This window comes from Chiloscyllium punctatum, chromosome 9 (assembly GCF_047496795.1).
Source record: "Chiloscyllium punctatum isolate Juve2018m chromosome 9, sChiPun1.3, whole genome shotgun sequence".
Lineage (NCBI taxonomy): Eukaryota > Metazoa > Chordata > Chondrichthyes > Orectolobiformes > Hemiscylliidae > Chiloscyllium > Chiloscyllium punctatum.
In genome coordinates this window covers 127,555,732-127,570,118 of record NC_092747.1, presented here as the reverse complement: position 1 = coordinate 127,570,118, position 14,387 = coordinate 127,555,732, and the positions used below count along the sequence as shown (strand labels likewise).

Below are 14,387 nucleotides of genomic sequence, written 5' to 3'. Positions count from 1 at the left end.
AGAGGCTGATAGCTAAGTTCGGTACCCATAGGGAGGGCGTCGACCGGGACCTTGGGTTCATGTCACATTACAGGTGATCACCATTGCACTATACACACACACACACACACACAAATACTCCTACACACACAAGCACTCCTATACACACATACACATGAGCTCAAAAACTGCATGAATTTATGTAAATTTCCATTATCTCACTTTTTAGATTAGAATCAATCTAAACATCATGGCATAGACAGAGAACACAGGGGGCCAACACCTTCAACATATTGTCCAGTTATCACCACTGTTAACAGCTAACCCCAAGAATGCAACCTTTTAAAAAAAAAAGGGTTTTGTGATTTACACATGAAAGAAGTGAAACTATCACTGTATTCTAACAGATGAAAGGTTTAACAGACAATCAATTTGTCAATGTATAATTTCAGTTACATCACACTACAAATTTTTGCTATAAATTCTATGTGTCAGGATCGAGCCCTCCACTATCACCTGATGAAGGAGCGACGGTCTGAAAGCTAGTGTGCTTCCAATTAAACCTGTTGGACTATAACCTGGTATTGTGTGATTTTTAACTTTGTACACCCCAGTCCAACACCGGCATCTCCAAATCTTAACCTGTGAAGAAATTGATCTATTTCAAGTTTCTTAAAAGGTCAATGAAAGGACATATTGCAACATTTTATTAAACAAGGCATTTCTTGGAATCAACATGGTTTCAGCTAATTTTTATATTTGTTTGCTAGACTTGCCTGACTCAGCTTTATGGTTATTCACAGACTATTAGAGGCTTTGTTTTTTTAAACTGAGGGAGAACTACACATGAACATACTGCTTAGCTTGTCTCTCCTGCTTCTGAAGTATCTTTGTTGTGAATCCAATTTGAAATTGAACTATTCCTTTGAAAAGTGACAAGAGGATTTCTCAATGTTGTGCTTCCTGAGTAAGTTGTATCTGCCAAGACCCCAGAAATAAGTGTCATGTCTAGTGACATGTGTACATGTGCTAAAGTGTAAGATTGACAGCTCTTTCTCCACTTTCTTTTCTTTCATAACTAAAGATTTTTGGCCAAAAGCACTTCCTCCTTGAAAGTGTGTCTATGCAGAAAGAAATCTTTTAATTTCCCCTTTACCTGGTATTTGTGCATATTTGATCATTTAAAGAGATAAATCATTTATATTTTTATATTACAAACTGTTGTGTTAACTAATTCAATATCTTCATGGAATAAGTTTTGCCTTATAATAAATCAATACCTTTATGTTTATTAAATAAACCTCGTTGATGGGTTTTTTTTGGTTTATGTGTTGAATACAGAGAAAGCATACAATTGGTCATATCAAGAATTGGATGAAATAACACAATTTACATCATTACCTATAGAAAAACACATTGCACTATTCTCATTTTAGACATAACATCATAAATTTAGTCCTGGTGACATAATTGCATTCTAAAACTGTAAACTATATAGGTCAGTGACCAAAGGCTGACCATTCGTCGTCCATCTTGAAACTTACTCAAATATATAATGTAACACCTTTAGGTTTGGTTCACCAACTGGATTTCAGGCCTGACCAAACTCCTGTGGACACATTAATTTCAGCTATGTCCCATCCCAAGAATTTGCAAGTCTTAACTTTTGAACATTGGAGTTTTAAATTGAGCATCTGTTTGGAATGTGTTGATTACCATTTTTCCTTCCCAACAGTGCCAACTATAATGTCACTTCATTACTTACCACCAGTAAACATGCTCCAAGAAGGACAGCTTTAATCTTAACATCTAAATCCATCGGAAACTGAATTCCAAAGTTATCAGTATCTGTGAGGTATTCTCGAATAAGACCTGACCACTGCTTTGATATCCTTCCAACAACACTGGTTTCATCCAGACTTACAACCTATTAAAAAAATTCAAAACAGAAAATATCTTATTTTGATCCGAAATTCTTAAAAAATTACTCATACTATAGAAATCTCATGGCTAGTTTTCAACTTTCAATTTTTGTTTCAAACTCATCCTTCCCCACCCCCCCCGACATGCAATCAAATTCACCCCCCGTGACACACAATCAACCCCACCCCCCCAACACGCAATCAACCCCACGCCCCATGACACACAATCAACCTCACCCCCCCCAAGACGCAATCAATCCCACCCCCGTGACTGGCAATCAACCCCACCCCCGACACGCAATCATCCCATCCCCCCGACACGCAATCAACCCCACCCCCCCATGACACGCAATCAACCTCACCCCCGTGACACGCAATCAACCCCACCCCCCGTGACACGCAATCAACCTCACCCCCCCCGTGACACACAATCAACCCCACCTACCCAACACGCAATCAACCCCAACCCCGACACGCAATCAACCTCACCCCCCGAAATGCAATCAACCCCACCCCCCCGTGACACGCAATCAACCCCACCCCACAACACGCAATCAACCCCACCCCCCCACCACGCAATCAACCCCACCCCCCATGACACGCAATCAACCCCACCCCCCCGTGACACGCAATCAACCCCACCCCACAACACGCAATCAACCCCACCCCCCCACCACGCAATCAACCCCACCCCCCGTGACACACAATCAACCCCACCTACCCAACACGCAATCAACCCCACCCCCGACACGCAATCAACCTCACCCCCCGAAATGCAATCAACCCCACCCCCCCGTGACACGCAATCAACCCCACCCCCCAACACGCAATCAACCCCACCCCCCACCACGCAATCAACCCCACCTCCCCGTGACATGCAAATCAACCCCACCTCCCGACACGCAATCAACCCCACCTCCCCGACACGCAATCAACCCCACCTCCCCGACACGCAATCAACCCCACCCCCCATGACATGCAATCAACCTCACCCCCCCCAACACGCAATCAATCCCACCCCCGTGACTGGCAATCAACCCCACACCCAACACGCAATCATCCCATCCCCCCGACACGCAATCAACCCCACCCCCCCATGACACGCAATCAACCCCACCCCCCCATGACACGCAATCAACCCCACCCCCCCGACACGCAATCAACCCCACCCCCCCGACACGCAATCAACCCCACCCCCCCATGACACGCAATCAACCTCACCCCTGTGACACGCAATCAACCCCACCCCCCGTGACACGCAATCAACCTCACCCCCCCGGACACGCAATCAACCTCACCCCCCCGTGACACACAATCAACCCCACCTACCCAACATGCAATCAACCCCACCCCCGACATGCAATCAACCTCACCCCCCGAAATGCAATCAACCCCACCCCCCCCGTGACACGCAATCAACCCCACACCCCAACACGCAATCAACCCCACCCCCCATGACACGCAATCAACCTCACCCCCCAACACGCAATCAACCTCACCCCCGTGACACGCAATCAACCCCACCCCCCCGTGACACGCAATCAACCTCACCCCCCCGTGACACGCAATCAACCTCACCCCCCCGTGACACGCAATCAACCTCACCCCCCCGTGACACGCAATCAACCTCACCCCCCCGTGACACACAATCAACCCCACCTCCCCGACACGCAATCAACCCCACCTCCCCGACACGCAATCAACCCCACCTCCCCGACACGCAATCAACCCCACCTCCCCGACACGCAATCAACCCCACCCCCCCACCACGCAATCAACCCCACCCCCCCGTGACACGCAATCAACCCCACCCCCCAACACGCAATCAACCCCACCCCCCCACCACGCAATCAACCCCACCTCCCCGTGACATGCAAATCAACCCCACCTCCCCGACACGCAATCAACACCACCCCCCCACCACGCAATCAACCCCATCTCCCCGTGACATGCAAATCAACCCCACCTCCCGACACGCAATCAACCCCACCTCCCCGACACGCAATCAACCCCACCTCCCCGACACGCAATCAACCCCACCCCCCATGACATGCAATCAACCTCACCCCCCCCAACACGCAATCAATCCCACCCCCGTGACTGGCAATCAACCCCACACCCAACACGCAATCATCCCATCCCCCCGACACGCAATCAACCCCACCCCCCCATGACACGCAATCAACCCCACCCCCCCATGACACGCAATCAACCCCACCCCCCCGACACGCAATCAACCCCACCCCCCCATGACACGCAATCAACCTCACCCCCGTGACACGCAATCAACCCCACCCCCCGTGACACGCAATCAACCTCACCCCCCCGGACACGCAATCAACCTCACCCCCCCGTGACACACAATCAACCCCACCTACCCAACATGCAATCAACCCCACCCCCGACATGCAATCAACCTCACCCCCCGAAATGCAATCAACCCCACCCCCCCCGTGACACGCAATCAACCCCACCCCCCATGACACGCAATCAACCTCACCCCCCAACACGCAATCAACCTCACCCCCGTGACACGCAATCAACCCCACCCCCCATGACACGCAATCAACCTCACCCCCCCGTGACACGCAATCAACCTCACCCCCCCGTGACACACAATCAACCCCACCTCCCCGACACGCAATCAACCCCACCTCCCCGACACGCAATCAACCCCACCTCCCCGACACGCAATCAACCCCACCTCCCCGACACGCAATCAACCCCACCCCCCCACCACGCAATCAACCCCACCTCCCCGTGACATGCAAATCAACCCCACCTCCCCGTGACATGCAAATCAACCCCACCCCCCCACCACGCAATCAACCCCACCTCCCCGTGACATGCAAATCAACCCCACCTCCCCGTGACATGCAAATCAACCCCACCTCCCGACACGCAATCAACCCCACCTCCCCGACACGCAATCAACCCCACCTCCCCGACACGCAATCAACCCCACCCCCCATGACACGCAATCAACCTCACCCCCCCAACACGCAATCAATCCCACCCCCTTGACTGGCAATCAACCCCACCCCCAACACGCAATCATCCCATCCCCCCACCACGCAATCAACCCCACCTCCCCGTGACATGCAAATCAACCCCACCTCCCGACATGCAATCAACCCCACCCCCCCACCACGCAATCAACCCCACCTCCCCGTGACATGCAAATCAACCCCACCCCCCCGACACGCAATCAACCCCACCCCCCCGACACGCAATCAACCCCACCCCCCCGACACGCAATCAACCCCACCCCCCCGACACGCAATCAACCTCACCCCCCCATGACACGCAATCAACCCCACCCCCCCATGACACGCAATCAACCTTACCCCCGTGACACGCAATCAACCCCAACCCCCGTGACACGCAATCAACCTCACCCCCCCGTGACACACAATCAACCCCACCTACCCAACACGCAATCAACCCCAACCCCGACATGCAATCAACCTCACCCCCCGAAATGCAATCAACCCCACCCCCCGTGACACGCAATCAACCCCACCCCCCAACACGCAATCAACCCCACACCCCACCACGCAATCAACCCCACCCCCCATGACACGCAATCAACCTCACCCCCGCGTGACACATAATCACCCCCACCTACCCAACACGCAATCAACCCCACCCCCGACACGCAATCAACCTCACCCCCCGAAATGCAATCAACCCCACCCCCCGTGACACGCAATCAACCCCACCCCCCAACACGCAATCAACCCCACCTCCCCGTGACATGCAAATCAACCCCACCTCCCCGACACGCAATCAACCCCACCCCCCCACCACGCAATCAACCCCACCTCCCCGTGACATGCAAATCAACCCCACCGCCCGACACGCAATCAACCCCACCCCCCCACCACGCAATCAACCCCACCTCCCCGTGACATGCAAATCAACCCCACCTCCCGACACGCAATCAACCCCACCTCCCCGACACGCAATCAACCCCACCTCCCCGACACGCAATCAACCCCACCTCCCCGACACGCAATCAACCCCACCCCCCATGACACGCAATCAACCCCACCCCCCATGACACGCAATCAACCCCACCCCCCATGACACGCAATCAACCTCACCGCCCCCAACACGCAATCAATCCCACCCCCGTGACTGGCAATCAACCCCACCCCTAACATGCAATCATCCCATCCCCCCGACACGCAATCAACCTCACCCCCGTGACACGCAATCAACCCCACCCCCCGTGACACGCAATCAACCTCACCCCCCCCGTGACACACAATCAACCCCACCTACCCAACATGCAATCAACCCCACCCCCGACTCGCAATCAACCTCACCCCCCGAAATGCAATCAACCCCACCCCCCCGTGACACGCAATCAACCCCACCCCCCAACACGCAATCAACCCCACCCCCCCACCACGCAATCAACCCCACCTCCCCGTGACATGCAAATCAACCCCACCTCCCCGACACGCAATCAACCCCACCCCCCCACCACGCAATCAACCCCACCTCCCCGTGACATGCAAATCAACCCCACCTCCCGACACGCAATCAACCCCACCCCCCCACCACGCAATCAACCCCACCTCCCCGTGACATGCAAATCAACCCCACCTCCCCGACACGCAATCAACCCCACCTCCCCGACACGCAATCAACCCCACCCCCCCGACACGCAATCAACCCCACCCCCCATGACACGCAATCAACCCCACCCCCCCAACATGCAATCAATCCCACCCCCGTGACACGCAATCAACCTCACCCCCCCTGTGACACACAATCAACCCCACCTACCCAACATGCAATCAATCCCGCCCCCGTGACTGGCAATCAACCCCACCCCGACACGCAATCAACCCCACCCCCGACACGCAATCATCCCATCCCCCTGACACGCAATCAACCTCACCCTCCCGACACGCAATCAACCCACCCCCGACATGCAATCAACCCCACTCCCCGTGACACGCCATCAACCCCACCCCCCGACACATCAACCACACCCCCCGACACGCAATCAACCCACGCCCCCGTGACACGCAATCAACCCTACCCCCCCGTGACACGCAATCAACCCCACCTCCCAGACACGCAATCAACCCCACCTCCCCGACATGCAATCAACCCCACCTCCCCAACATGCAATCAACCCCACCTCCCCGTGACATGCAATCAACCTCACCTCCCCGTGACATGCAATCAACCTCACCCCCCTGACACGCAATCAACCTCACCCCCCGACACGCAATCAACCTCACCCCTAACATGCAATCAACCCCACCTCCCCATGACACACAATCAACCTCACCCCCCCACCCCGTGACACGCAATCAACTTCACCCCCCAACATGCAATCAACCTCACCCCCCCGACACGCAATCAACCTCACCCCCCTGACACGCAATCAACCTCACCCCCCTGACACGCAATCAACCTCACCCCCCAACACGCAATCAACCTCACCCCCCGACACGCAATCAACCCCACCTCCCCATGACACACAATCAACCCCACCTCCCCATGACACACAATCAACCTCACTCCCCCCCCACCCCGTGACACACAATCAACCTCACCAACCTGACACACGAACATAGACAAGTCCTTACTGGCTATATTAAAAGGGGGTGAAGGGTGGAGCTCCTTTGAAGGACTGATGAAATTGGAGAAGATCACTTGGTCCACTGCAAGGCTGAACCTATGTTTAATTTCCATTTTAACACACATTCCTAATATCACTTGATTGTGAGAAACACCACCAATCTGTCAATCTCAGTGTTTAAATTTAATGATAGTGCATCCACAACACCTGGGTAGACACTTCCAAAGATTCACAAAATTTTGAATGAGGACACTTTGACATAACACATGAGGTGTTGCAGTTTTCACTCCTAGATATGCACTGGTTGAACACTTTCTATGTTTCCAACCACATTTGGTTAAAGATTGCCCGATATGGGGTACCTGAAGTCATTGAGGGGCATTTTCAGGCAGGCAAAAGCTGCAACTATAATGGTGTCATGGGAAATAACCTCCTATCTCCATTATTCAACAGAACCCCAGAAACCAAAACTGAATTGTTATAATCATAAAGCCTGCTTTGTTTCTAGCCCAGACACAGACACAAGCTCAGAAACTTTAAAATAGTAAGACCCAAAGCAGCTGGCAATATAAGTGCAGAACAACGCGATACAAACAAAAATACAGAAAAATAAAATTATACAGGCTTTAGAGACAAAGTTCAATCACTCAAACAAAGTCTATTTCATAGAAGTGTGGCAGCCAGGCTGCAGTTAATTGAATAAACAGACTAAAATGTTTGGCAGTAAATAAATAGTAGGAGACATTCAAATAAACCATTGAAAATGCTGAATAATACTATGTTCTCTTGAAAACTAAAAACTCAACAAAACTGATGTATCCTTTCCCCACTCAGAAAGTGTAGTATAACCAAAGAAGCTTACAAAGCCAAAAGAAAAATAGCAATTCCAAGAATTGAGGGGGTTTTAGGCAGCAGCGAGGAATCACCAAAAATACTGTAAGAAGTGGAATATGAAGGTAAAGTAGCCAGATATATAAAGCAGACTCTCAAAGTTTTTATAGGTCTGAGAATGAGGAGCCGAACTAAACAGGTGTACCTTGAAAACAGAAACAGGAGGAATTATCATGGGGAATTAGGAGTATTTTGTTTTTGAATTGCAGTGGATATGGGAAGTGTGTGGGAAATTGGATTGGATTCCCAAGATCTGCCACAATGACCATGAAAGGCAGAGCTGGCTCAGCAGCTTACCTGGTGCAAGCCTGCTCTTACATCTTCGGACCAGGAACTTACAAGAATTCTTGACTGTGATTTTAAATCCCCCTCTTCGATCAATCTTTCATCAACCAGTAATACCTTCTTAACAGTTCAATGCTGATTTGTGATTCCATAATGATGAAGTAGTTTGGAATATTGGCACAGATTAAAAGTGCTACACAAATTCTGTTTCCCTACTTTGCATCAGCAATTACACTTCAAAAGCTCTTAATTAGCTATGCAATGCTGTAGCACATACTGAGTTTAAGATAGAAACTGCACAAATGTATGTTCTCTGTTTCTATTTAACTCATTTAAAATATCTAAATACATATCCCAGATACTGGAGGTCATATTGCAACTGTACAGGTCATTGGTGAGGCCACTTTTAGAATATTGCGTGCAATTCTGGTCTCTTTCCTAATGGAAGGATGTTGTGAAACTTGAAAGGGTTCAGAAAAGATTTACAAGGATGTTGACAGGGTTGGAGGATTTGAACTACAGGGAGAGGCTAATAGGCTTGGACTTTTTGCCCTGGAGCGTCAGAGGCTGAGGGGTAATCTTAGAGAGATTTATACAATCATGAGGGGCATGAATCGGATGAATAGACAAGGTCTTTTTCCTGGGGTGGGAGGAGTCCAGAACTAGAGGGCATAGGTTTAGGGCGAGAGGGGAAAGATATAAAAGGGACCTAAGGGGCAACCTTTCCACAGAGGGTAGTGCGTGCATGGAATGAGCTGCCAGAGGAAGTGGTGAAGGCTGGTACAATTACAGTATTTAAAAGGCATCTATGAATAGGAAGCATTTGGAGGGATATGAGCCAAATGTTAGCAAATGGGACTAGATTAGGTTAGGATATCTGTTGGGCATGACGAGTTGGACTGAAAGGTCTGTTTCTATGCTGTAAATCTCTATGACTATACTGAATTTTGGTACAACAAATAAGGAAGTGGCTCAGTGGTTAGCACTGCTGCTTCACAGCATGAGGGACTAGGGTTCAATTCCTGCCTCAGGCAACTATCTGTGTGGAGTTTGCACATTTTCCCAGTGTCTGCGTGGGTTTCCTCCAGATGCTCTGGTTTCCGCCAATAGACCAAAGATGTGCGGTTTAGGTGAATTGGCCATGCTAAATCACTCATAGTACTAATGGACGCGTAGGTTAGGATCATTAGTCAGGGGTAAATATAGAGTAGTAGAGGGATGGGTTACTCTTCAGAGAGTCGTTGTGGACTTGTTGGGCCAAATGGTCTGTTTCCACACTGTAGGGATTTTATAAAGGGTAGGGCTTATACAGTTAACAGTAAGGCCTTGAGTAGTGTTGTAAAACAGAGGGACCTACACATGCAGGTACATAATTCTTTGAAGTTTGCATCACATACAGACAGAGTGGTTCAAAAGGCATTTGGCACAGTTGTCTACATTTGCTTTAAGTATAGGAGTTCAGAATGTCATGTTAAGGTTGTACAAGACATTGTGGAGGCCTCTTCTAGAATACTGTGCGCAGTTCTGGTCACCCAGTTAGAGGAGGGATATTATTAAGCTGTAGAGGGTTCAGAAGAGATTCACCAGGATGTTGCCAGGAATGGAAGGTTTGAGTTATAAAGAAAGGCTGGATAGGCTGGGACTTTGATCATTGGAGTATAGAAGGGTGAGAGGTGACCTGATAAAAGTTTATAAAATCATGAGGTATTAATAGAGTTAATGGTAGTTGTTGTTTTCCTAGGATGGGTTTTCAAAACTAGGGGGCATATTTTTAAGGTAAGAGGAGAAAGATTAAAAAAAACACACTTGGGGGAAAATATGTGGACTGAAATGGGCCAGGAGCAGGCAGGTGGAACTAGTTTAGTTTGGGAATATGTTTGACAGGTTAGACTGGAGGGTCTTTTTCCATGCTGTATGACTTAATGACAAATTTTCATCAGCTACTTATTCAGTTAGCTTTAAGATATATATCTACAAATCTCCGATAGTCACTGAAGGTGCTACTAGCTGACATTTAAAGTGTGTAATAATTTATCCAATTATATGAAGAACAACCTATTTATGGTAACAAGATTAATGAAAACTTTACAGATGATTCAATTTACTAAATGATATCTCCCATAACTATACAGCACAAAGTCAGAAAGAAGTCTAGGGGTGGGAGAAAGGTGGAGGGTAGTGCATCAAAGTGTGGCGCTGGAAAAGTACATTAGGTCAGGCAGCATCCGGAGGAGTAGGAGAGTCGATGTTTCAAGCATAAGGTCTTCATCAGGAAGAAGTCTTCACATTCCTGATGAAGAGCTTATGCTTGCAATGTCAATTCTCCTGCTCCTTGGATGCTGCCTGACCGGCTGTGCTTTTCCAGCGCCACACTTTTTGACTCTGCTCTCCAGCATCTGCAGTCCTCACTTCCTCCTGGAGGGTAATGCATGTTTACAGTCATAAAATCAAAAATGTCATGAAAGCTTTTTACCATAAATTAAGATGCTGGCCAACTGCCACGCAGGGAGGCCAGGGACAGAAAGTAGAGCTACCAATTTTCAACAATGAACTCCACAGTAATCAAGAAATTTTGGAGCTAGTGGAACTAGAAATGTTTGGAGGAAAGCAACAAGAAGAAGAAGGGAGGCAATAAGAGATCCTGTCACAGGGTTTGCTTGAGAGACTGAAGTGAGGAGAGCACACCTGCTGCTCCTAGTCCTCAAACAGTGCTGCAAATCATTTACTGCTGGCTATGGCAGCTCCTGCCTTTAGCTGCTGAATTTCTCTTGCCTCGGGCAACTTGGTGCAGTCATTACATTTAAATGACTCCCAAAATCGGAGGAAATAAGTCCCAAAGCATAGGTATTATGGGCCTATTCAGACATTCCAAACCCACCATAGTTACACTGGAAGTAGATTCATCAGTAACAAATTTGTGCAGATTGCACATTTTTAAAAACAAAGCTAACCCTGCTCCCTCACCCCTGCCTCAACCTCTCCTGCCCACTGTGAAGGGTTAAAATTCCCCTCCCCTCCAAATCTTCAGTTACATCAGTAGAACTTCATTAGAGAAACAAAGAAGTGAATGTCAGAATGAAGCAATGGCTGTAGTTCATCTGCTTTTGTGTAAGTTGTTATTGAAGGTCACGGAAAGATCGGAGTTATCCTGTTGTACTTACATCAAAGTTTACATCTCCCAGACAACTGAATGCCAAACAGGGACCTTTCACTTTCAATACGGTGTCACGTTTTTCATTCTGGATGCTGAATTTAGGTATAAAGGGATGCCATTCCTGTACAACGTAACCAATAGCCTTTCCAGGTGGTGCCTGAACTTCCATCTGCAAAGCAAATGAACAAATATACAAAACTGCTGACACATTCCTGAATGTTAAAATAAATTGAAAGAATAAACAGGGATAATATTTCAAAATTATAAAATGAGTTAGAAAACAGAACTGCAAAAAAAAAGTACTCAGGACCCATCTTTAGCTGTATTTATGTTCCTATCAATGAAACACCAACTAAACTTTTGCACACCTCTGGCTTCTATTTGTACTTTGCTCCAATCACAATCTGATTCATAAAATTAATTCAATTGATATCATAATTTATTATTGAACTTCTCTCTCTGTTTATTTCTATGCTGCAAATGTGCTATCTTCTTCCAGGGTAATGCTATTGATGCGAGACATCTCTTACTCTACTCTAATCTCATAATCTCTTACTCTAGCTCATTCTTTGCCAGGGATCACAAACTAAAGGAATCCTTAACTTCCCCTCAGCGCATTCTGTCTGTAGCAATATACTGCCAATATATTCTTGAATTATTCTATTTTTGTACATATTTGGCTATCTTTCATAGCATCCTGTGCTGGAGGTGTTATCCCTTCACACTGGATTTTCTAAAGAATTCAGAATTCAGAAACAGAATTCTATGCATTTTGTAAGAAGTGGGTGATAAATATCAATTGAAAACCAGCAAAAGTGCACAGATTTACATTTTTACATTCAACGTTTGAGTAAATTCTGTACTGATTAATGCTCTATACATTTATAACAAGCAAGGTTACAACTTCATTAATCTCAAGTGTTGTTTGAAAAATTTTTAATTCAGTATTTCAAGAATGATATGGAAAGAATGAAGATCTGATCGATGTTATCAAGAGTTCCTCAGGACAGCAATTAATCTTTTCGGAAAATCCAGATTTTGAGCATTCACCAAGAACAAACTTTGAAACCTCTGGATGAAACATTGTTCAATACAACTTTATGAAAAAAAATTTGAAATAAGTGCAATTATTTCCATGTACAGTAATGTGTTAAGGCATTTTATTAAAACTACAGCAAGTTCCTGTGTTGAAAGCTGTGGCAAAATCTTGTGCTGAACACAAAGTTGAATACATCCTTCTGAATAAGTATGGTAAGTACACAATGCGCTTCATCATGTTAATTTCCTTAATATTTTTAGAATGTTTCCAGTTAATCTCAAAATAATTGCATAAAGGCACAAGTAGGCAGTTTGCTGGAATGCTCTGCACTTGCCTGAATGACTTCAGCTCATCAACACCAAAAGTTCAGTTACCTCTAGGAGAAAGCAAGCTGCTTGATAAGCACTGCACCCACCATTTCAACCATTCACTTCTTCCACCACTGTTGCACAATGATCACAGAATGTGATATATATGAGATGCTTACATTCCCAGAGGAACTTGCATAGCCTCTTTCAACAGCACCTTCCAAACTCACATTGGGGCTCAGAAGATTAGAGGTATTTTATAGGATTCTGATTGGGTTTGAATGGGTACATCCTGAGAAGCTGTTTTCCCTCAAAGGAAACTAGAACTAGGAGACACATTTTTAAAATAAGAATTCTTCCATAGAAGACAAAGACAGAAAGAACATCATCTCTCATATAGAGATGGGTTTTTGGAATTCTCTTCTGCAGAGGGTAGTTGAGGTCGGCTTATTGAAGGGTCATTGTCTAACTGGCCTTGTACATATTCAAAGGAAGTTATCAGTTATGAGGGGCAGGGCACAGTTAGGCTGAAATATTGAATGATGGAGCAGGTTTATCATGCTAAATGTTTTACAGCTGCTCCTTTTATTAAGATTTTATGATCTAATGATCTTTATTATCTAGAAGGCCATAAGCAGAATTGCATAGGAATACCACCATATTGAACTGAATTGGATTTATTGTCGCATGTACTCACATGCTTACAGTGAAAAAGTTTACAAGTCACCACTTATGCACCATATTAGGTACAAAGGTAACAAGATACAAAATCTACACATGGACGCTTCCCTCCAAGCCAAAACCCATCCTGACTTGGAACTATATCACTGTTCCTTCAATGATAAATGAGTTGAAGCCCTGGAATTTCTTCCTTGACATTACTAGGCATGTACCTACATCATATGGATTGCGGCAGTTCAAAGGAGAGATTCACCTTCAGTACTATGCCTTTGTAATAACATTTTTCTGTGGCCCAGTATTCATTGAAATCCTCTGCTGTGTAACTAATATGTCAAGGTAAAAACAATGACTGCAGATGCTGAAAATCAAATACTGGATTAGTGGTGCTGGAAGAGCACAGCAGTTCAGGCAGCATCCAACGAGCAGCGAAATCAATGTTTCGGGCAAAAGCCCTTCATCAGGAATCCTCTAGCTTATCTCTCCATGCTTCAGGCTCACTGCCTTTATTCCTGATGAAGGGCTT

General features: G+C 47.1%; 1 protein-coding gene across 6 annotated transcripts in view; it reads right to left on the bottom strand.

Annotated features, from left to right (window-relative positions):
- The window catches only part of LOC140481687 (phospholipid scramblase 1-like), a 187,316-nt gene that overhangs the window by 17,990 nt on the left and 154,939 nt on the right, over nt 1-14,387 (bottom strand). For all 6 annotated transcript variants that reach the window (XM_072578254.1, XM_072578257.1, XM_072578258.1 and 3 more), the window contains 2 exons: nt 11,844-12,005; nt 1,745-1,906 (listed from right to left, as the gene is read on the bottom strand). In XM_072578254.1, the coding sequence (XP_072434355.1) occupies nt 1,745-1,906; nt 11,844-12,005 (324 nt within the window). The remainder of the gene's footprint in view (nt 1-1,744; nt 1,907-11,843; nt 12,006-14,387) is intronic.